Consider the following 25,335-nt stretch of genomic DNA (forward strand, 5'->3'; position numbering starts at 1 on the left):
AAAATGTAAGCTTTAATTTTCAAGAGTGAGTGAGTGAGTGAGTTTACTCAATCTTTGTGTTAATTTCATTCTCTAATAATGTCAATTTAGTAGAGCTTACATGAAGATCAGTTTATTTGATCTTGATAGTGCTTGGTTAGGACTTTCGATTGGAGTTAATAAGGACAACAAATTAGGTCCCCACCTTTTGTGTACTTCAATTTTATATTATCCAATCCAAAAAACTTCGGTATGCTTTATTTTACTAAATTCCAAGCATAATTTCAAGTAACATTAATCAAGAATTTAATTGATGATGGGAAACATGTAAGGGGCAATTTATATATCAAGGAACAAGGTTCACATAGCATTATGAACCCGGAATCGAAACAGCAAGGTACATAATTCATAAACATGTTATATATTCACTTATTTTTCAAATCTGATTTATTAGGTACATAATTTCACAACACAAGACACAATTACTAATTTGTTTCAAGTACAGAATTCATACTCTTAAAGGTACAGAATTCCATAACACAAGACATAAAAACTCACAACATAAGACACATACACATGTACTAGGATCCATAGAGCAGTGTGAACCCTGGTCCATGATATATCCATGGTATAAGGATTGCAGGCATGTTTGGTTGTTGGCGAATCCGCCAAAATTTTGACAGATCCGCATGACTTTGACGTTTTGACCATGGTCAAAATGCCAAAGTCATTGTTTGGTAAATCAGCGATTTGGAGCAACGGATTGCTCCAAACCAAACGCCCTTACTTAAAAAAATAATAAATAAATAAATAAATAAATAATAAAATAAACTACTAGGCAAATTATGCTGTGCATCTGTATGCACCATGCATGGTGCATACGGATGCAAAAACGACGTCGTTTTATTAAAATCGCGCGTCTCACTTAAAAAAAAAAAAAATTCATTTCGATTCCCAGCAACAACATTATATTGTGCATAATTTGAACTATATATCCAGAATCAATGAACTAAAATTCTAGAATCGATGAACTAAAATTGCAGAATCTATGAACTAAAATTCCAAAATGAATGAACTAAAAATCCATAATGAAAGAACTAAATATTCATAATGAATGAACTAAATATCCAGCATAAATGAAAAAAATCAGTTTCGATTCACGTCTAAATATCCATAATCAATGAACTAAAATTCCAGAATCTATGAACTAAAATTCCAGAATCTATGAACTAAAATTCCAGAATCGAAACTAATATTTTCTTAAAGTGGGATGCGCATTTTTTAATAAAACGACGTCGTTTTTGCATCTGTATGCACCATGCATGGTGCATACGGATGCACAGCATAATGATCCCTACTCAAGATCCTTTAACCTTAAGGCTTCATTTATAAGGAGTCTTAAAGGCTCTTCATTTCCATGCCCAACCAAATTGGATAGGCACGATTAAAATTAATGGAGACCCCTAGGGGTGTTCAATCGGTTAACCGAATTGTTTTAATCGAACCGAATTAACCAAAGTTTTTTTTTTTCTTTAAACATTAATCGAACCGAAGTTTGCTCTACCGAATTCACCGAACCGAAATTTTTTTTCGGTTAACCGATTAACCGAACTTTTTAAAGCTAAAATTTAAAATTCTAAAAATAACACCTAAAATAATAAATCCAATTAAAATAAAATACATATCATAATAAATTCATAACAAAATATACAAAAGCATTAGTTATAAACTCCAAACATACCTAACTTCAAATTAGTATTTATATTTATATTATAATTTGTATATATATTAAAAACTTCGGTTAACCGTTCGGTTAATTCGGTTAACCGACCTTTCGAACCGAATTAACCGTTAACCGAAGTTTTAAAATTCCTTTAACCATTAACCGAACCGAAAAAGTTCAGTTAGAAAACGGTTAACCGAACTTTGTCGGTTCGGTCGGTTAACCGAAAATTATACGAAATTTGCACACCCCTAGAGACCCCAGGCTCGTTTTATAGGAGCCTCAAGACGCCTTTCTCACTTTTACTATTGATGTGAGAAAAGTGAAAAAACAAAGGGGAGCCGCCGCGCACGACTCCCCTTATTATTATTATTATTATTATTATTATTATTATTATTATTATTATTATTATTATTTTTTGTGAAATATATGTATACCCTTTAAACCATTTTACATGTTAACCGGTAACTTAAATAGTTAATTTTATCAAACATCTTTTTATAAATCGCTCATATAATCCGCTAGTCAAACCCGCTAATACAATCCATTTTTGCTAACCGCTAACTGCGGATTGCCAAACAAGGCCACAAAAAAAAAAAAATGTGAGGCAATGTTGTTAGGTAGCTTAGGCTATCCTTATCATTGCAATACGTACTCTCACTTTCAAAAATGGGTCACACTTCTATATCACCAAATTTAATTTATGATTTCTTCACAATTTTTTCTACATCCCTGAAATATTCTCTCTCTTTCAAAAGTGGTTCCAAGGCCACTTTCATATTATATTATAAATATAATAACAAAATAATAATAAAATATTTAATAAAAAAAATAATAATAAAGTACACAAAAGGCTGCCATTTGCTAGCAAGCTTTCTAATTAAGAAAGCTTGCAAGCCACATGGTTACAAATCGATACAATCCGCTGGTCAAACTCGCTAATACAATCCTCTATTTGCTAACTGCTAACACAATCTGTTAATCGCTAACCGCTGATTACCAAACAAGGCCTGCATCTGAGGCAAAGATGTTAGGTAGCTTAGGCTATCCTTATTCCTACAATACATTCTCACTTTCAAAAATGGATTCTACTTCAACATCATCAAATTTACAATTTCTCCACTATTTTCTCTACATTCCTACAATATTCTCTCACTTACAAAAGTGGGTCACTTTCATATTATATTATAAATATAATAACAAAATAATAATAAAATAACTAATAAATAAATACACAAAAGGCTGCCAAGGTTTAGAAAGCTTTCTAATTAATAAAGCTTGCAAGTAAAATTAAAACAAAAATAAATATAAAATGCATGCAACTTCAATGTACACATCATCTTGCAAGTTAAAATATTTTTGGGATCCTTATTTTAATTCTTCCCAAGATAAGGATCACATGATGATGTGTTGTCGTCCATTGACGATAATTTATCTCTCTCTTCAAACCAAACCACTATAAACATTAAAATAGCTTTGCATTATTAGTCATCAATCTCGATCATGGAGAACATCAATCTCTCAGAAGAAGAGAAATGGTGGGGAGATAAACACTTACATCAGATCAATGGCTTCTGGTTCATGCCTTTTATTATCCCCAGAATTCACCGAGTTCTAGCCGAGTTCAACCCACTTCCCAGCGACGTAATCTTGGGTTCCTTCCCTAAAACCGGCACCACATGGCTCAAATCCCTTATTTTCTCCATCATCAATCGCTCCTCTCTTGATTCTCTGGTCAAAAACAACCCCCACGACCTCGTTCCTTACCTAGAAGTTCAAGTCTATGGAGATCATCAAGAATCATCGGACTCATCAACTCACGTATTGTCGTCCGAGGAAGATCAAGACACCACTAGAATCTTCAGCACACATATCCCTTACCAACTTCTCGGCAAAACCTTGGAATCTTCCTCGGGCTGTCGTGTGGTTTATGTTGTCAGGAACCCAAAGGACACCTTAAATTCCCTCTGGCATTTCGCGAATAAGTGGAAGATGGCCGAGGAAGCGCCATGGGAGATGGAAGAAGCCATGGAGAAATTTCTTCGTGGGACTGTCCCTGCCGGGCCTTACTACGAGCATGTTTTGGGGTACAGAATGGCGAGTTTGAAGAATCCTAGTAAAGTGTTCTTTATTAGTTATGAAGAGTTAAAGGATGATACGAAAACTCACGTTAAAAGATTGGGTGAGTTTTTAGGTTGTCCTTTTGAGGAGGATAAGGAAGTGGAGGAGATAGTCAAGTGTTGTAGCTTTGAGGTTTTGAGGAATCATGAAGTGAACAAATCTGAGGATTGTCCTGCTTGGTTTCCAACTCCTTATAATTCATTTTTTAGACAAGCAAAGGTGGATGACCATAGGAATTACTTCAGTGATGAGGCTATCAAAAGAATTGATGCATTTACTGAGGAGAAATTTCACAAATCTGCAGGATTTGTTTATGGGATTTAGTGTCTTTAATTGGTTTCTGTGAACACTGTTAAATATAAAAATGGATCTCACTATGTATGTATTTCAAGATTGTACTAAATCTTGTATTTGTGCTTTAATTCTTCTTCAATTCAATTCATGTGTGTTTTCTCCATCAACTTCTAAACTATTCCCCTAGAAATCCCAGGGGCAGGCTTCAACCTTTATGCCTCAGAAATGGAATTGTAGCAACCCGCATAGGCAGTTCAATTGGTCAGAGTGGTGAAGTTTAAGAATAATGATCTAGGATCGAATTTTACGGATTATAGTGTGGGAATAACTTATCAAAGTGAAGGAATTTCTTGTGTGTAGTCTTTTTATATGCTCGGTCAAGGCCAGACACAAAAAGTTATTGGGATTGAAAATTCAATCTTTTACAACAACAAGCTAGAAATGGGATTGTAGATAAACAAGAGAGAAAGAAGATGTTAATTAAATAATAATGGAGGAAATTAATTTTAAATTTATGGCCAGCTTGCAAAGCTGGAATCCCAGTTTATTAGATGATAAATTTATTTTTAAATAAATAAATGAGCTATCAATTATTAATGATTGTAGAGGCGTCACGGAAGGAAAATCCTGCTTAAGTCTTGATAGTTGTAGTATAAAAATTTCTTGTGAACACTTTACTTAATGGAACGTTAAGTCACAATTATTTATTCATCCTCAATCATGTTAAATCAGATCGGAGTATAATGATTTTAGGACAAAAGATTTTGCCTTTCTGAATAAGGAAAGTCCTACTTGGAGATTTTTAAGTGCGGCCAATTCATGATAAGGGACTCAATTATTGCGGTGTATGAAATTTAATACTCAATTCATTTTTTCTTTTTAAGAAATTTAGTTTTTGAATAGTTTCGCAATATCTCAATCTCTACCTAGCAAACTATTTTTTATTTGCTCGTGAGGAATAAATTTTTAATTGTATTTTGTACTCTTTATGATTTGACATGCATTGAGGTGATGGGTGAGAGGTTGTCTTCCCAAGCTGCAGGTGGTCTTCCCAAGCTGAGTGAAGAATAAATTTCATCTACCCCAAATCAATGTCATCTACCCCTATCTTACAAATATTCAAGATTTCGGACCGCATTCACAATAAATGTCATCTACCCCTACCTTCAACTTCCCATATACTTCAAAATAAAGTCAGAATCATCTTCTGTTCTCTTCCCATTTCGGACTGCACTCACAAATATATTTTTTTTTTTTCATTTGGAGACACAAATTCCTCCTTTCTCTTCTCTACACAGCATCTTCCCATTGAAGAATCAAATGAGAATCAACACAACATCTTCCCAAGCTCTCCTTTATCTTCTCTACACTGTGCATCTTCAGGTAAAAAAACAAAAAACAAAAAACAAAAAAAACAAAACCTGTTAGTATTATTTTAATTATTTTATATTTGAGTTACTAGATTTATTATTTCGTTATGATGTTTTATTGTATATTATATCGCATTGTAGCATATTATTTCTTGTTTTAGTGGTAAAATAATGTTTAGGAAAAAAAAATTTGAACTTTGATGTATTTAGTGTTTATAACATTTATTTAACGCAGTAAACACTAAAAAATATTGTATGTAGCTACTGTAATTACTCGTAGTTTGTATATTTTTTTCGTAGTAATTTTTTTAAATGTGGTTTATATATTTTTTTATTAAAAAAAGACGAAAAGAGGATGTTAGTTGTTTAACAAATTTAATCAGATCACCCGTTAGTTGTTTAAAGATCACGGTAGTGGCAATGCAGTTTTTTTTTTATAAAAAAAATCGGGTTTCTCAAGTCCGACTTTGATGTTTAATATATATATATATATATATATATATATATATATATATATATATATATATATATTTTTTTTTATATATATATATATATATTTTGATGTTTAAATGCAGTTTTTATATATTTTTTTGTTTAAAAAAAAATCACTTAGTTGTATAAAAAAAATAAGAGATGAACGTAAAAAAATTATGTGATTGAGTTGCATTCAACTAAGTGTAATAAGTGTTTTTTTTTTTTTTTTTTTGGGTAAGTGATAGGACAAACAACAATTACGTGCATAAGTGTTTTAAAAAAAAAAAATAGATCACGTTAGTTAAAAAAATGTATTAAGTAGATTCAACTTATTATTTTCATAATTTAGACATATAATTTGTACTAAAATTTGGACTTGCGAACTGTAGAAGTCCAATTTTTTTAATTTAAACCTATGGAGGACTTCCGGACTGAATAAGTGCGGATTTTAAAAAAAAATATTTGGGACTATGCAAGTCCGATATAGCACAGTCCGATTTATGGACTTTCGGACTGTGCAAGTCCGATTTTCGGACTTTCGGTCTGTCCAAGTCCAATTTTCGGACTTAAAGTTATTTATTCGAACTTGTTGAAAATTTTTTAATTTTTAAGTATTATGATTTGTTTTGATACAGTTATGGCAAATGAACGAGTGCACCCCGGGCTACTAGACTCAAGTTCGCTAGCATTTCAAAGCCGTCACCGAAGTAGAGCTATTTGGACGGATTCTAACTATGACGTCCAATTGAAAGATGTTAAGTATGATACCGTAACGAGGTGTGCAGCCGTTGATGATGAAAGAGTGAAAAAGTGGCTGCGTATTTCTGGATTTTACGGTGTTTCTCAACTCACAAAAATACAGTTGGATCATGGGCTTATTACTACCCTTTTAGAGCGATGAGGCCAGAGGTCCACGCTTTCCACATGCCCTTCGGTGAGGTTGGAATAACTCTTCAAGATGTAGAAGTGTTATTTGGCCTAAAGGTCGATGAACTTTTAGTGACGGGGCAGGATACAATTGGCACTAAGGCACAAGTAAAACTAATGTGCACTGAGTTGCTAGGATTTGAGATATAGCATGACGAATCATAAAATATATTGTAATTATGTATTTGAACGAATAGTCATTTCATATTCAACGAATAGTCTTCTCATACTGATGGACAATAGTAATAGCATCAGGGAATATATTCGTCTTGGAAATGTAAAAATCGGACCATTGTTGTCACGCTATATTTAAATATATTTCTCACTCTAAAAGTCGGACCATTGTGGTCTGACTTTTACAAAAATCTGACCACGGAAATGTATAAGCCGGACCATTGTGGTCCAACTTTATATATATATATATATATATATATATATATATATATATTGTCCGACTTTCCCCAACAGCTAAGGGAATAAATTCTTTCCAAGTTCAACAAGCAATGTCAGCGAATATATTCGTTCCAAATTCAACAAGCAATGTCAGCGAATATATTCGTTATAAAAAGTTGTTCCAAACAACTTATTCATGACATTCAAATCTGAAGAAGCAACGTTAGGGAATATATTCTGTACTAATATCTTTTCCTAGATCTTTTCGTACTGATTTATAGGCTTATTTATACTCTACTCTACATTACTGCTACGTGCTCAAATTGAAGATCAATTGCTCAGATTGCAGTTCCTATTCTACAACTTCAAAGCATTCATCATCTTCTTCAGAACAATTTCTATGCTACGTTATAATTTATTATTTTTTTCTTTAAGTCCCGTCTTTAACCAGACATATGTTTAATACTAGGGTAAAACGTATGTTGTGTTTGTTGGTCGCCAACCCGGGATATATGACAATTGGGAGGATGCAAAAAGTCAAGTGCATCGTTTTAGCGATAATTTGTATAAATCATATAACTCGAGAGATGAAGCTATTCAAGTTTTCAACAGATTCATAAGTTGTCAACGACATGATTCTCGAGCATGCAGTTCTACTTCCTCTTCAAGTTCCGGCTCCACCGTACCAAATACAAACGCATATTCGAATGAGAAAATCTTAGCTCGTATGCAAGATGAACTCGGCTCGCACGTGAGAATCACGAGCATGCGATGAAAGTGGATGCAATCATTAAAGAATTTAAACATCTACTTTCAAAATAAGTGAACATAATGTTTCAATAAATATTTGTATGAGTTTAGTTCATTGTTGTTTTGCATGTATATAAGTTTAATGTTTTTTAAGCATAAACCAAAATGAAAAAACCTATCAGTCCGAAAATAACAAAAAATAAATAAATAAAATGATAGCGGCATTCCTAATTTCCTACCATACTCCAATTACTTTTGTAAAAGGTAATTTTTGATAGTGACTACACTATCAGAAGAGAAAAAAAAAATTGACTAAGAGTGTGCCATTCCTAATTTCCTACCATACTCCAATTACTTTTGTAAAAAGTTATTGTTTATAGTGACTACACTATCAGAAGAGAAAAAAAAATTCAAATACTAGGTGTCTCCTACCACAAGTCGAAATTACTTTTGTAAAAAGTAATTTTTTATAGTGACTACACTATCAGAAACCAACTAAAGCTGATTGAGACATGTAAATGGGTTAATTCGGACTCTTGTAGTCCGAATTATATCAACATTTAAATTTTTTTTTTACGCCCGGATACATACCACACTACTATAAAAACAACTTAAGTGAGCCCCACAACTGGACCACAATACTTCTCTATCTTTATAATACATTTCTTTCAAAACAATTTCCAAAACACATATCTACAAAGAGCCAATTCATTATTCTCGTACTGCAATTTTATTAAAATGGCAGCTATATCTACATATATGTTCATTTTTTGGGGTGTGGAAATACAAACTAGTGGGGCACCCCTACAGATAAATTACTCACTTCATGCTCAAGTAGTTATTCCAATACCATCAAATATTGGACTCATTCCTATGGAGTTAATGATCGACAAGCAATGAGAATCAACATTGAGGACAATGTTGAGCTGATTGGAAGAGTGATAGTGGATGCTACAATGGGTAGCACACACTATCTACTACACATTGCGCGCGAACGAGACTGGGAATACTTCATACGACAAACATTGCCAAATGGAGAGTTACATGTGTACGTTCAGATAGAAGATATTTATAGTGGCGGATTCGGAGTAAACGATGTCGATCCACCAGAGGAACTTCCATCTTCGTCAACAATGGTGGAAAGTTCATCAGAAAGTGATGACACTTATCAACCTAATGAGTCTATACCATCCGAGAGTTCAGGAAGTACGGAGGACGAAGACATACAGGAGTCTGTTCCATTTGACTTCGATTCAATGAATCTAACCAATCAAATGAATCGAGGTCGAGGTCAATGATTGCCAGATTCTACTATCCCATCTTAACACTCCCCAATACCACCGCCAACAACTGCATTCACCTACGGCTTTACTAAGAGAGACGATGATGAAACGTTTTCATACGACCCCTCCAAAAATGTTATTGCGGTCAGAATGGTATTTCCAGATTTTTCAATGCTTAAAAAAGCTGTAGGAACTTACAATATGCATCACAAGCGGGACTACTTCACCAATCACAAAAAAATTGCAAATTGGAAGGTCTCCTGTCCACATTATAACTCAACACCATCTTGTCTGTGACATTATCCGCAAATAAATTGCATGGGGATCTTCTGAATGACAGGTCACAAAGTTCTTTCAACCCCACGAGTGCACAGTTCAATACAACCAGGGGCCGCGGACAAACTGTGCACCAACTCAATAATATGCGATTTAATCATTCAAAAGATCACTACGGATCCACAGTACAAAATAAAACACATCCAAGTGGATGTGAGACAACGATATGGTGTGGACATTTCGTACAGGAAAACATGGTATGCCAGACACAAATGCATTGAAATGCAGTACGGGAATTACCAACACTCGTACAATGAGTTACCCCAATTCTGCCGGCAGTTGCAACTCTCCAATCCTGGAACCATTGTGGAAATCATGTGCACACTGAACGTAGAAAGGGGTACAGGGTACGCGAATTTCTTGTATGCATTTTGGGCGTTCAAGCCCGCAATTGATGGCTTCTGCTACTACATCCCTGTTATTTGTGTTGACGGTACCCACTTGTACAACCAATACAAAGGCCATCTCCTACTAGCCTGCGGATATACCGCCAACAAGGAAATCTATCCACTGGCATATTCAATCGTTGACTCCGAAAATAATGCCAGTTGGACTTGGTTTCTTCGACTTCTGGCCGAACATGTCTTTCCACATCACAATTCAATGTGCATCATTTCGGATAGACACGCTGGAATCGATGCGGCGTTCAATTCCGTGCAACAATTGAAGGGAGGCTGTGTCAAATGCCGGTTTTGCCTTCGTCACATTCGCAGCAATGTCATGACAAGGGTGACCAGAAATAGGCGGTTACGAAAATTAGTATGGGAAGTTGGTACTGCTGTAACGAGGAATCAATTCCTTCAACACATGCAGGCAATCCAAATTAAATGGCCGGCTGCATACGCCTATCTTGCCGACATTGATGTAGATAAGTGGACATTATCTCACGACGATGGTAACCGGTACGGCATTATGACAACCAATCCATCTGAGTCACTAAATAATTCACTAAAGTGTTGTCGGATGTTACCTGTCACAGCAATAGTCTGAATGACTTTTCACAAGTTACGGACTATGTTTGCCGACAGGTGTACTGCGGGAGATGGGATGCAGCAACACGGACTGCTTTTCACGACAAAGATTACCGATGATTTGTCAGCTCGAAACAATGAAGCATGTGGTGCAAGCATTCAAAGTTTCAATGACGCCCTCGGAATCTATGGTGTTGCCCTAAGTACTGGTTATGTCTCTCAAAGTCAACAAAATCACTTTCAAGTTAACCTGACGGAACGTACGTGTAACTGTGGATTGTAGAACGTGAACGGCATACCATGTGCACATGTGATTGCAGCATGCAATTACCTAGGGAAAAGATTTGCCCCATTAGTGCCAGAAGTTTACTCTATACAAAACTATAGGAACTGTTATGCCGGAAATTTCTACCTAGTAGACGAAAGAACTCAATGTACCGGTCCAGTTACTTCTACCAATTTTGCTGGGCAACCAAATCAACGAGGACAACGCCGAACACATAGGTATCCAAATGAAATGGACTTGGGTTCAAATCGAAGTAGAAGATTTAAGTATTGTCTGAGGACAATTCATTCTTCCCCACACTGTCCTACTTTGAATCATCAATAAAATAATGCTTTGTTTCTATTTATAATTATCCAAAATTTTCATCTAAATTGTAATTATGATATGAAGTATGGACATTCTACATACTGAGCACGAACCTTGTACATACTGACCATGAACCTTCTGCTTATTTGGGAGTCCATTTATTTCCACAAACATGAAATGGGAAGAACAAATATATATATATATATATATATATATATATATATATATAGGGTTGCATTCACATGAAAACTACCTTAAAATACAAACGTGCGGACAAAAAATAACCATTAGATTTGCTAAGATGAACGGATTAGATGCATTCCCTCAATAGGCACACGGAGTGCTAACTTATAATATAACACACAACTTAAAAAACCTGTACACCCAACTTAAAAAACCAACGACCCGGATGAATCCACACTGTTTGTATTTTAAGCACTGTTTGTATCTGAATAGAATCATATATATATATATATATATATATATATATATATATATATATATATATATATATATATATATATATATACGCGGGTTCAGGTGCGGCAGTGTTTTACGGTGCGACTATTTCTTACGGTGCAGCAAAACCAATAGTTCAACAAATATGCACCATCAACGTTAGGAAAATACACCACACAAAACAGAGTAAACAGAGCCCTGCATCACCAAACACACACCATTAGGTGTGAGTAAAAACACCATACACTGTTCGAAAATACACCATTGAGGGTGGTGAGTTATATGGTGTATTTTTTTGAGTCTGTTGTGTATTTTGTGATGTTTTATTGCATTTCATTGTGGTGTGTTTTTATTACACTGTTGGTGCATATTGTTAACACTGTTGGTGTATTCTGGAATTTGACCGCACCGCTGCACGGTAAGACCTCGCCGCATATGAGCGCTCTTCTATATATATATATATATATATATATATATATATATATATATATATATATATATATATATATATATATATTAATCAGATTATTGGTGTCCGAATTCTATTACAATCATAATTTTTTACTTTTAATCAAATCAACCAAATTATTGCTAAATTTGATTAGTTATCATTATTTGTGTCCATTTGTTTCCGCAAACAAGAATCGGGATGAACAAAAAAAAATTGAAAATATTCGGACTATCATAGTCCGAATTTCAATATTGCTAAATTTGATTAGTTATCATTATTTGCGTCCATTTATTTCTGCATAAAAGAATCGGGAATAACAAAAAAGAACAAAAAAAAAATTAAAATATTCGGACTACCAAAGTCCGAATTTCAATAGTCAGATAATCAGTCTCTATAATGTCGTATTTCCTTCTCCAGGGTCCAATATTTCATGTACGCATTTCTCGTATCCACCAATCTTAGATTTTCCATTCTTGTTTATGATTCCAATTTAATAGGGGTCATAATAATATCCACTCATTTTTTCTTCTTCCAATTTAATAGAGGGTCATGCTCTTCATTCTCATTTAGGGGGTGTAAATGAGCCGAGCAGCTCGCGAGCGGCTCGAACTCGGTCAAAATTGAGCTCGAGCTGAGCTCGAACGACTCGTTTAGTAATTGAGCTCGAGCCGAGCCTAGATATTATAGGCTCGTGGCTCCCTACAACCCTCGAGGAATGGATCGAGACATTCGACAAGGTGTTCAAGACCACCCGATGCCCCGAACGCCACCGGGTCGGGATAGCCTCCTTCTGCTTCAGGCGCGAGGCCGACAGCTGGTGGGCCCGCGAGGGACCTAAGTACGAACAAGACCCCGGATTCAACTGGGAGGGTTTAAAGACGCAATTACGAGAACAGTTCTACCCCAACCACCTGAAAGCCGCCATGTGCGAGGAATTTCTCAATCTAAGACAGGGGACGGCCCCGGTCTCAGAATACTACCAACGATTCTGGCGACTGGCTCGCCTCGCCTCCGAGCTAGTACCCACCGAAGGGATCAAAGTCAGGAAATTCCTAACAGGCTTTAAGCCCGAACACCAGAGGGCCTTGGCCACCTATGAACCGAAGACCCTCGGAGAAGCCTATGCCAAGGCATGTCAGCTACAACAGGTAGCGAACCCGCCCCCAGGGACGCAACTAGGGTATAAAAGGAAACCCGAAGAAAGTCATCCAATTCTCACCAAGGGACCTAAGAACCCCAAAACCGCCCCACTTAACCAAACCATCGTGCCGACTACCCGGGGAAGGATCCTCACCCTAAGCAAGGCCAGAATCGGAGATAGCAACATAGTCTCCGGAACCTTCCTAGTACACGCCACCCCAGCCACCATATTATTTGAATCGGGGGCTACCAACTCGTTTATAGCAACCGAGTTCGCCGCCCAGCTCGGCCTTAACGCCAACACCAAGGTCACTCCAAGTCAAGGTGGCCTCAGGCGAGGTCATAAAATGTGATCGCATGTACGAGCATGTAATGATCACCATCCGAGGGGTGGAATTCCCCAGTAACCTGATCCAGTTTCAATTAGATGGAATGCAAGTAATCTTGGGCATGGATTGGCTAGGGAAGTTCCAAGCGCAAATCCTGTGCGGAGAACAGAAAGTGGTCCTACGAGGACCAAACGGTAAGAGGGTGTCGTACCGCAGTGCCCGCCCGGATTCAGGAATCAAGCTGATAAACATGATGAAAGTTAAGAAGTATCTGGGCCAAGGAAACGAGGCCTTCTTATGCTCAGTCGAAGACCTCAACGCCAAAACACTTGAACCACAAGCCATCCCAGTGGTAAACGAGTTCACCGACGTCTTCCCAGACGAAATTCCCGGGGCACCCCCGGCCAGAGAAGTCGAGTTCACCATAGACCTCATACCGGGCGCCGCCCCGATCTCTAAACCACCCTACAGGCTAGCACCAAAGGAAATGAAGGAACTGAAAACGCAACTCCAGGAACTACTAGATAAGGGGTACATCCGACCCAGCACCTCCCCATGGGGAGCACCGGTACTATTCGTTAAGAAAAAGGATGGGAGCATGCGCCTGTGCATCGACTACCGGGAACTCAACCAAGTTACTATAAAGAATAGGTACCCCCTTCCCCGAATAGATGACTTATTTGACCAACTCAAAGGGGCAAGGGTATTCTCAAAGATCGACCTAAGATCCGGGTATCACCAAATCCAAGTGGCCAAACCAGACATACAGAAAACGGCCTTCCGAACACGTTACGGCCACTACGAGTTTACCGTAATGCCGTTCGGCCTCACTAACGCGCCTGCCATATTCATGGACCTCATGAATCGAGTATTCCGACCTCACCTGGATGACTTCGTCATTGTGTTCATTGACGACATCCTAGTCTACTCCCGAGATAAAGAAGAACATGAGAAGCACCTTCGCATATCTCTGCAAACCCTCAGGGAGAACCAACTCTACGCTAAATTCTCCAAGTGCGAATTCTGGCAAGACAGTGTAGCCTTCTTGGGCCACGTGATAACCAAAGAGGGGATTAGGGTGGACCCCGCTAAGGTTCGCGCCGTTAAAGAATGGACCACGCCGAACTCCCTCTCGGAAGTCCGAAGCTTCCTAGGTCTAGAAGGCTACTACAGGAGGTTCGTACCCGACTTCACCAAGATAGCCCAACCCCTCATTAAGCTCATGAAAAAGGAAACCCCCTTCCATTGGGACAACGGCTGCATCTCGGCCTTCCAAGAATTAAAGGATAAACTAACCACGGCACCCGTGCTAACCATACCCTCCGGATCGGAAGAGTTTGAAGTCTACAGCGACGCATCCAAGAAGGGGTTAGGATGCGTACTAATGCAAAAGGGCAAGGTAATAGCTTACGCATCCAGGCAACTCAAAACCCACGAAGAGAATTACCCCACCCATGACCTCGAGCTGGCCGCTATCGTATTCGCACTGAAAATCTGGAGGCACTACCTATATGGGGTACAATGCAAGATCTACACCGACCATAAGAGCCTGAAGTACATCTTTACCCAAAAGGACCTAAACATGAGACAACGAAGATGGCTGGAACTCATAAAGGACTACGACCTAGACATTCAATACCACGAGGGAAAAGCCAACGTGGTGGCGGATGCCCTAAGCCGAAAGATGAACCATTCCCTCAACACCACGTGGATCCTACCGGACCATCTGTACAGGGACTTCCAAAGGCTACACTTGGAAATAGTAGAGCAGGGACAAACTCGCCCCAATGCCTACCTACTCAACACACAGACCGTGCCCACCCTCTTCGAGGAAATCAAATCGGGACAACAACAGGACCCGGAACTAGATAAAATCCGTCACGACCTAACTCGGGGGAAAGAGGGCCCCTTCGAAGCACACCCAGACGGCAGCCTCCGCTACAAAGGGAGGTGGTGTGTACCCTCAACGCACCCCCACTTGAAACAGCGGATCTTGGAGGAAGGACACAACTCCCCTTACTCCGTTCACCCAGGCGGTGACAAATTATATCAAGACATAAAGAAACCGTTTTGGTGGCCGAATATGAAAAAGGAAATCGCAGACTTTGTGGCCAAGTGCCTGAATTGCCAAAGGGTAAAAGCCGAACGATGCAAACCCAAGGGACTCGTACAACCCCTTGAAATACCACAAGGAAAGTGGGATTCCATATCCATGGACTTCGTCGGAGGGCTACCCCCAACGAAAACCGGTAAGGATAAAATCTGGGTCATAGTGGATCGACTGACCAAGACAGCACGATTCATTGCCATGAAAGAAACATGGACAATGACGCAACTAGCTCAAGCTTACGTAAATCGAGTGGTGAAATACCACGGAGTTCCCCGAAACATTGTGTCCGACCGAGATTCCAGGTTCCTCTCGCAATTCTGGAAATCACTACAAGCGGCGTTGGGGACGCAACTAAAGCTAAGCACAGCCTTTCACCCCACCACAGACGGTCAAACCGAAAGAACCATCCAAACCCTTGAAGACATGCTAAGAGCCTGCACGCTCGACTTCCGAGGAACGTGGGAAGAACACCTAGACCTCATCGAGTTCTCATACAACAACAGCTACCACGCGAGTATTCGCATGGCACCCTACGAAGCACTATACGGTCAGAAATGTTGAACCCCCTTGTGTTGGGAGGAAATGGTCAACCCGGTAACACTGGGCCCCCAATACCTACAAGACACCATAGCCAAGGTTAAACACATCCGGGAAAGGATGAAGGCCGCCCAAGACCGCCAGAAGTCTTACGCCGACCTAAAGAGGAAACAAGCCGAATTCAACCTCGGGGACAAGGTTTGGCTAAGGATCTCACCCACACGAGGAGTAATGAGGTTTGGAAGGAAAGGGAAACTCAGCCCCCGATTCATCGGCCCCTACGAAATCATAGAAAGAATCGGGGACTTGGCCTACCGTCTCGCCTTACCCATCGAACTGGAGCGAGTACACAACGTGTTCCACGTATCACAACTAAAGAAGTATATACACGACCCAAGCCACATACTCCAACCTGAGGTCGTGGACCTCGACGAGTCACTGATATACGAAGAGAAACCCGTAAGAATCCTGGACACCAAGACGAGGAACACCCGGAACCGAGCCATAGAAATGGTGAAGGTCCTCTGGACCAATCACGGGACCGAAGAAGCAACATGGGAACTTAAGGACTCGATGAAGGAGCGGTATCCCGAACTTTTCACACCAGGTAACTAAGAGAAAACCTTTCACCAAGGGCCAAGCTTCGGGGACGAAGCTTCCTGTTAAGGGGGGGAGAGTGTAACACCCCGCGTTACGAGTCTTAAAACCAATTAATTAATTAGACATCCAACCAGGGAGAATAGAAATAAATCACAATGATTAATTAGTATTAAGCCCACCATGGTCCGTGGACCCTCATCCCTAAAGCCCAATACCTAATCCTAGGAGAATTAAACCCCATAGCATATAAATAGGGAACTTAAAGGCATTTAGAATCCCCACCACAATAATCTCCCACCACCCAAGGAGCTCCAAGAATTCCCCTAGGAGAAATCAAGAAATCAAGAAAGCTTAAAGAAAGATCCTTCATAGCCAAGGAATTAATTAAGGCTAAGAGGTAACCCATGTCTCAACAAAACCTATTTTCATAGTTATGATTTCCCCTTAGGGTTTCCCCCCCATATTGTTGTGAATGGCGAAATTATGGTGATTATTATTGATGTTGATTTAATGATTCCATGGGGAATCTTGATAATCTTGATATTGGGAGTTTCTTGATAATTATGATGTTCTTGATGATTAATTGGGATTCTTGATGATTATGTGTTGTTATTGATGATTATGATTTTCTTGGTGATTAATTGGTATCCTTGATGATTATGTGTTGTTCTTACCGAATCTTGTAATTAGAAGACGAATCGTATTCTTGTTGATATAAAAGCGATTAGAACCCTAGGTTGTACCGTATGCTTTGATTCTTGGATCATCGGGTGGGAAATTGCATGTTTGGGTGTTGATTATGTTTAGGAAAACATGATAGGTTACGTGTCGCTCGTTTCTCGTATTTGATCCGTTAATTGTCTACGTGTTGTCGTTAATTGCGTCGTAAAGTGTCTAAGCATGGTTCCAGGTTCCATAGCGGTTCCCGGGGCGTAATTGTTGAAAAGAAGTCAGTGGGGGGTAGGGGACCCGCCACCTACCCGACGCCGTGAACCACCGCCTGGCAGCGGGTGGCCGGCGGGCGGGCAGTTGCCCGCCGGCGACCCGCTGCCCGGAACAGTAATTCCGGCGGGCAGCCGGCGGGTGGCCCCCACCCACCGGCTACCCGCTGGAATTTATCCCACCTTGGGACTCCGGCTTCCCCGTTTGATGTTTCCCCGATCCCCGTGGTGTCCCAACGGACCCCGTTTATCGTGCGTATGTCTAGTTTGATGTTTCGGGTACCGTTCGTAGGTTTATGAGTCTATTATATTGCATGCTAGTTGAATTGGTATCCCGTTGACCTAGGTGGAAGAAGTATGAACCCCTTAGGACTATTCTTAGTATGTGATGGATCACGCATAGGTTTCGTTATACGTTTTATCCCCCTTCCCAATGTGTAATGTGGGTTGCAGGTGCTTGCTATGTGTTATGTGTGTGTGTTATCCCAATTCGGTTGCGATCGGACTGGTTATCCTGAGCTGCGGTTCAGAAGCTGGCTGCGGTCAGATTGATACTCTTGGGCTGCGGTCTACTGTTTGGTTGCGATTAAACGTTTATATACGAGCTGCGGTTCGTCCTCTTTCCTGGCTGCGGTCAGATGACATTCTCTTGGGCTGCGGTCCACTGTTTGGTTGCGATCAAACATTATGATGAGCTGCGGTTCATCGGTCGGTTGCGATCGACCCCTCCGTGTTGCGATACGGGGCAGGGTGCTGCGGGGCCGTGTCAGAGCTATATGCGCTGACCCTCATGTATGGGCATGCGATTGGTCCTGTGGCGCCAACAAAGTGTGCTATGTGTTACGTTATGGATGAGTTGCGATTATGAGTATCTTGGGGGATGTGACTACGGGATTTATATTGGGGATTACTTATCTTGGGTTATGACTGTTGTTATGCCTTACCTTATCTGCCTTATCTATTATGAACTGCATATACTTGTTATAACTGTTGCTTGTGTCCGGCCTTATCTATCGAGTCATTCCCGGTTTTAAAGCTAGAGTTCGTAGGATATATCTTCATGCTCAAATGGTTTTCGTATATCTATATATATTGCTATACGTATTGTATTTTAACGCGTTGGAGTGGGTTACCAGCATCTCTCGCTGAACAGATATATTTGGCTTTCAGGCACAGAAGATTTAGTCACTGGAGCGCGCTAGAACTTGGAATGTAGAAGTAGATAGCTTTCCTTTTGGCCTGCGTGCAACGTTTATGTATTTACTCTTCGAGGATGTTAGTTAGTTAGCCTGTGCACTTGGGTTCTCTAGCCCAGGTGTGGCATAACACCCCGTACGCTTGTATTTACATCTTGGGTTTTAATAAGATTCTGTCTTTATCATGAGTTTAAAGTCTTAAAAATCTGGGGTGTTACAGTAGTTGCGTAGGGTTTGGGGTTGTGTTCGTCAATGGTGCTATGTCGTTTCTTTCCTCTTTTTCGATTCTCCCTTGTTTTAGTTATTTCCTGTCCGTTGTCCGGCGACCACCGTCCACCACCATTGTTGCTTCATCCGCCTATTCCATTTCTTCGTCAATTTGTGCTCCACTACTCCAGGTTTGTTTTAAGTTTTAATCAAAGTTTAGGAGTTTGTTTACTAGGTTGTAAATTTGTTTTTTTTTTTTAGATGAAATGGAGATCGACCTATAGTATGCTTCCATGCAGAAGCTCTTTACTGGCATTCTTCAATATGGGTTTAAATATCCCTAGAAGTGGCTGCAGAAATTCCACAATCATCAATTATGAAATTATGCCGTGAACCTTAAACGAGCTATACTTGAAATTCTACTTGATTTTTAAATTTCAATTAATTTTCGATTGATTAATTTTTTGTCATTTAACAATATTAAATAACAGAAAATAAAAACAATAAGTAAATCAAGTACGCAGAGATTTGTTACGCGGTTCGGAGCGCTTCTCCTACGTTTGCGGGGCAACCCACGTCAGCCCAATCCACTATTGATGTTCACCAAGGAGTTTTACAATAGAACGGTACATTAAACCCTTACAGTCTTAACTACCATACTACAAACAACCTTCCTAACATCCAACCTGGACCGTGACGTGCATCCCTTGATAATCTTGAACAGTACTTCACCTGAGTCAGGCTCAGTCAGTAGCTCAGCAGAGTAATAATATAATAGCTTCTTAATACGTAAGTAGTAATCACTTGTCAGAATAATAACTCTCAAAAAGGCAAGTTTCCATAACTGGTGACCTTTCTATTTATAGCCAAATCTCTTCCATCAGATAGCCATGAGATTTTCCTCATTCCATGTTTGATTCTTTCTTAGCCACACATTTAATTTGAACTCCCATAATATGCTTGGACCACATATTCATATCTGACTTCCTCTTCATTGTTTGTACACCATTGAAAAGTCTTTTATGATAATAAAGCATGGTCCAAGAGTTTTTTGATTAAACCTAAGACTATGACTTATAAAAATAAATTAGTCAATCATAGGTTTAATGTGTACAAAACTATGTACACTTACAAATTACATATAAATGAGCATAAAGTAAAATTAGTTGTGTAGCACACTTACCTTGCTAATTGATTTTTAAGATAGTACTGTGTATCTATTGGAATGCTGTTTTCTAAGACATATATAGGATCCTCTGACTTTTTATAAGTTGTACATCATGAACTAACCTTTATTATAAACAATAGGAGGGTGAATGTTAAACTCTAGTACTAAATTACTAAAATTATTGCCTTATGTTAGGGGTGTGCATCATAGTGTTGTTTGTTTTCATAAAAGGAGCAATAATATAATATAATAATTTATGTATCCAGGTTTTGCCATTGCAAATTGCGAGAGTTTGCCAACGGCGGACCACTACCAATATTGAACGTTTGAAACAAGGGGCTGAGTCTCACCATACATGGCATGTAGACAGGATTGCAACAAAGGAAATGCCAAGCCTTTGGGTCAACACAAGTTGCTTTTTAAGACCCTGTCATCATCCCGACACTTCACATTTTGCCTCTACTTTATAATCAACTCTTTATTTTATCATTGTAAAACCTATCTGACATTACCATAATCTTTACGATGTACTATGTTAATTATTTGATGAATTTAGCATATACAAACATGTTTACTATTCATAGGATGACATACTTTAGGGGGTATTGGTGCATGCACAGTCGTATACGGGTACATGCACACGTTCGCTAATCTAAGTGCACACAGTATTTCGTATATCAGTTTCATTAACATTATGGCACAAACTCGTTAACCCAAGTGCACATACAGTTCTATCTATGTGCACAACAAAATGTTTAACATCTTCTCATACATAAACTAATTCTGCAAATTATGACACACACAGTGTAACCCAAATGCATGCAATATGGCACACACTCATCCTCTACTTTTTGGCACAAACATTTTTACGCAAGTGCACACAGAAGTGTATAACATCATCTTGGTTTTCATGGATTCAATCTATTAGAATTTTTGCACATAATGGCACACACAGATCTACCTAATTATGTGCACGCCAGTTCATGGTCACAATTTTCTACACATTATGGCACACTCAGTTTTACACATGTGCACAGCATCATCTTTAACATCATCCTAGTTTATGTGGATTAAATCTATCAGTATTTTTACACATTATTGCACTCACAGTTCAACCTAAGAGTTGCATTCTATTAGTAGTATTTTTGTATACCATGGCACTCACGGTTTAACTAACCTAAGAGCTACGTTCTATTAGTAGTATCAATCTGGCTTCCGCGATTACATTCTATTAGCAGTTTTGCACATTTAGGCACACACAATGCAATATGACACACACTCATCCTCTATGTTATGGCACAAACATTTTTACGCAAGTGCATACAGAAGTGTATAAGAACATCATGGTTTCTGTGGATTCAATCTATTACAATTTTTGCACAAAATGGCACACACAGGTCAAACTAATATACAGAAGTGTATAATTCTATGTGATTTGCCCTTGCCAATCCTTTTACTCAGTCACGTGCCGCACTTCAAATCCAGTAGTAGTTGCGTAAGTTGTGTAGAACTCAATTCCTGCTTCCAAACTTGTGAACTACTGACCCACGAAAGGTTTTATTGACTCTTCACACTCTGGAGTCTAGTACTTCGTTGAACCCGGAGAAATATTCATCGAACACCCGGTTGAAATCCCTGATGATGAGCCGCCTTCACTTGCAGAGCGTTGTAAAATTATTAACTCATTATATAGTTAACCAGTGTGGCACCAGCATTAGAACCAACGTGCACGCCCACCGTGTTTCGGTAGCCTGTTTGGCACATTCAAAACCACATAGGTGCACACACGTTCATCACGGCTATGAAGTTTTTGATTTGGAAAAGGACATTTTTATTCTCTGTACTCGTGTTTTGTTTTGTGCACTTACCTTGAGATGTGTGTGCACACAACCCATGCTCAACATGATAGGTTGTGCTCGATCAACAGTGTCGCAATGCTTATATTTTATGAGTAAGTATATTTTTACGCAGTGTGGCACAATCATTAGAACCAACGTGCACGCCCTCAATGCTTTTCAAGTGTGTGTCACATTCATAATTCCACATGGTAATCACGCATTCACAATTTTGGTTTTGCCGAAGGTCGCATTCATATGTGCACTCACATTGGGATGTCTGTGCACACAGCCAAAGTTGTCCAGGCTGGGGTGTGCACCCCAGTGTCGCAGTGCGTGCCGTTAGAGAACAATTTGTCTGTGTTCATCAAAATTGCGGACCCAGTTGGGTGCACATAAAGAAATACAGCACTTCATGCATTTGCACACATCAATGCTAGTAATTAATGTTTCATCTAATTGCATGCTAAAACTCATCATTACGGATTCCGTTGAATTCAAAAATCAAATTTGAACAGGAATAAAAATTGAAATATTGTTGTTACCTTCGTGGTCTTCACTTCCATCCTATAGCAGCAAACTTCAATTGTTGCTTAACTTTGTTTGCCTCCAGATGCACAATGACGCCTATATTTCGCAGATGCCGGTCGGAAGATGGTCTTTGGGGCAGATTGAACGATTGCAGACTTTTAGACTAAGTAGACTCCTTCCTAATATTCTTTTCTTAAATTTTTGGAACCAATCCAAATAAAATATTAGTTTATAATTAGTGTCTAGCCAAAATTACCCTAGTATCCTTTTTAATTAATTATGTTAATGATATCCTTATAAATGATTACTTAATTTAATCTGGACCATTGATTGAGTTTATTTCATGGGCTAGGATTAGTTCTTATGTTCTTACCTAACCAAGGGTTCTTACTTGAAGGCCCCTATATATATAGGGATGCACTCAGGTGCGAATAACTGCCCAGGAAGGAAATGCGAACGAATCAGCGCGCGACACGTGTCCAGATCTAATAGATTAAAAAAAACACGGTGGCATTTTCGTAAATAATTGAACATCGAAGTGATAGTAAAATCACTTACAAGTGCACCTACTTTCACCTATAAGTGCATGTAATTTTTCCTTGTTAACATTCACTTCCCGCAACCATTCATTCACTTAGGTGCACCTACTTATAACTATAGGTGCAACTATTTATAACTATAGGTGCAACTACTTATAACTATAGGTGCAACTACTTATAACTATAGGTGCACCTACTTTCACCTATAAGTGCATGTAATTTTGTCTTGTTAACATGCATTCATTTCCCACACTCATTCATTCACATGGGTGCACCTACTTATAACTATATGTGCAACTATTTATAACTATAGGTGCACATACTTTCACCTATAACTCTATAAGTGCATGTAATTTTGTCTTGTTAACATTCACTTCCAGCAACCATTCATTCACCTAGGTGCACCTACTTATAACTATAGGTGCAACTACTTATAACTATAGGTGTACTTCGTATTGATGCTCAGTGTAAATTTTACTTGCACATATAATACATTTACTTGCACTTCGATGTTCAATTATTTACGAAAATGCCACGGCAGTTTTTTAATCCATTAGATATGGACACGTTTCGCGCACTGATTGGTTCGCATATTCCTTCCTGGGAACTTCTTTCGCACCTGAGTGCAATTATATATATATATATATATATATATATATATATATATATAATCGTCTTAGCTAGCATTATGCAGCTTTATAAGTCCGAAATCGAAGCGCACCCATCATCACTCTTGACCAAACAAACAAGCAGGTTGGGAGATCATGAAACTCTGGACCATAATCAATGGCTTCTGGTTCCTCCCCGAACATGTCTCCGGCGTTAAACGTGTTCTCAACGAGTTCGAACCACGCCAAGACGATGTTATCTTAGCTTCTTTACCGAAAACCGGCACGACATGGCTCAAATCTCTGGTGTTCTCCATTGTCAACCGCTCATCTCTAGTTCAGGAACATAATCCCCACGACCTTGTCCCCTTACTGGAACTTCAAGTGTACAAAGAAAAAGAATTTTCGAAATGGTTAGATGATAATAATAATGCCGAGTTTGGTAGTGGTAGGAGGGTTTTCGGCACGCATATTCCCTATCAGATCAGATGCTATGAACAACCCTAGAAACCTCGGATAGTCGGGTGGTTTATGTGACCTACAGGAATCCAAAAGATACCTTGAACTCGATGTGGCATTTCGAGAATGAGCAGAATAAGGAGGCCGAGGAAGAGGCGTGGCCATTGGAAGAGGCCCTCGGGAGCTTCTGCAAGGGGGTCTTCCCTTTCGGGCCTTACTACGATCATGTGGTAAAAAGATTGACTGAGTTTTTGGAGTTGAAGAGAATGAGAAGGTGGGGGAGATCGTGAAGAGTTGCAGCTTTGAGGTTTTAGGCAATCATGCAGTGAATAAATCCGAGGATCCTAGGTTGTATTCTAGACAGAACACAATAAGTGGTGACTACAAGAATTACTTGAACCCTCAAGGCATTGGGCGAGTTGATTCTCTCACTAGGGAGAAATTTCATACCTATAGTTTTATGTATGGTATTTAGGGTATTTGGTTAGGGGAGTAAATTAACTAGTTTAGTTAATATGTTTGAATTCGACTCGATTACTTTTGAGCTCAAACTCAAGTTACAAATCTAGCTGGCCAAATTTGAATATCTCAAAATTCAATTCAAACAGTTCTTATTCAAATTTAGGATATTGCAAGTTATTTTTACTACATTATCTAAAACTGAATATTTAGTCCATTAAAAATAAACTTTCAATATAATAAAAGTGACATTTATCAATGGACCACCTTGCAATGAGAACAATGGTTCACATTATAATTTGTCCCCAGGCCCAGCACTGGCCTACTCATAGATATCCGGCAAATTATTGTGTGGACCTTAAAAAAGTACGTTTTTAATATACTTCGTATTAAAGGTACATTATTTGTGTACTAAATGTACATAATTTTATAGTATACGAAATAATATACTCTTTATAATGTCAGGAGGGAGAAGATCTCAGTACATAGCAGCAGATTACTGATAAGCCGTAGTAACTAAAGCATGAGCTAAATAATTGTCTAATCTGGTAAT

General features: G+C 38.9%; 2 protein-coding genes, 1 long non-coding RNA gene and 1 pseudogene across 3 annotated transcripts; all 4 read left to right on the plus strand.

The window, feature by feature from the left end:
- The first annotated feature begins 3,097 nt into the window (after positions 1-3,097).
- Positions 3,098-4,163, plus strand: LOC109163436 (cytosolic sulfotransferase 17-like). Its single transcript, XM_019312183.1, has one exon. The coding sequence runs from the start codon at positions 3,206-3,208 to the stop codon at positions 4,145-4,147; it is 942 nt and encodes a 313-aa protein (XP_019167728.1). The 5' UTR covers positions 3,098-3,205; the 3' UTR covers positions 4,148-4,163.
- A 1,114-nt stretch (positions 4,164-5,277) lies between these two features.
- LOC109163443 lies at positions 5,278-7,117 on the plus strand. Its single transcript, XR_002051271.1, has 2 exons — positions 5,278-5,500; positions 6,597-7,117. It is a non-coding gene; the product is annotated as an uncharacterized LOC109163443 (long non-coding RNA).
- A 1,810-nt stretch (positions 7,118-8,927) lies between these two features.
- LOC109163403 lies at positions 8,928-10,904 on the plus strand. Its single transcript, XM_019312146.1, has 3 exons — positions 8,928-9,262; positions 9,839-10,552; positions 10,679-10,904. The coding sequence occupies exons 1-3, from the start codon at positions 8,928-8,930 to the stop codon at positions 10,902-10,904; spliced, it is 1,275 nt and encodes a 424-aa protein (XP_019167691.1).
- A 13,116-nt stretch (positions 10,905-24,020) lies between these two features.
- On the plus strand, positions 24,021-24,798 carry LOC109163404 (annotated as a pseudogene).
- Positions 24,799-25,335: the final 537 nt, after the last annotated feature.

Source organism: Ipomoea nil, unplaced genomic scaffold, assembly GCF_001879475.1.
Source record: "Ipomoea nil cultivar Tokyo-kokei standard unplaced genomic scaffold, Asagao_1.1 scaffold3025, whole genome shotgun sequence".
NCBI classification, from domain to species: domain Eukaryota; kingdom Viridiplantae; phylum Streptophyta; class Magnoliopsida; order Solanales; family Convolvulaceae; genus Ipomoea; species Ipomoea nil.

Bases quoted from the DNA above. Each gene is read 5' to 3' on its own strand.
- LOC109163436 (XM_019312183.1), top strand. From the start codon at position 3,206: ATGGAGAACATCAATCTCTCAGAAGAAGAGAAATGGTGGGGAGATAAA.
- LOC109163403 (XM_019312146.1), top strand. From the start codon at position 8,928: ATGAGAATCAACATTGAGGACAATGTTGAGCTGATTGGAAGAGTGATA. The intron at 9,263-9,838 runs GTCTGTTCCATT...CATTTCGTACAG, and splicing joins GAGGACGAAGACATACAGGA to GAAAACATGGTATGCCAGAC. The intron at 10,553-10,678 runs GTACGGCATTAT...GTTTGCCGACAG, and splicing joins TCTCACGACGATGGTAACCG to GTGTACTGCGGGAGATGGGA.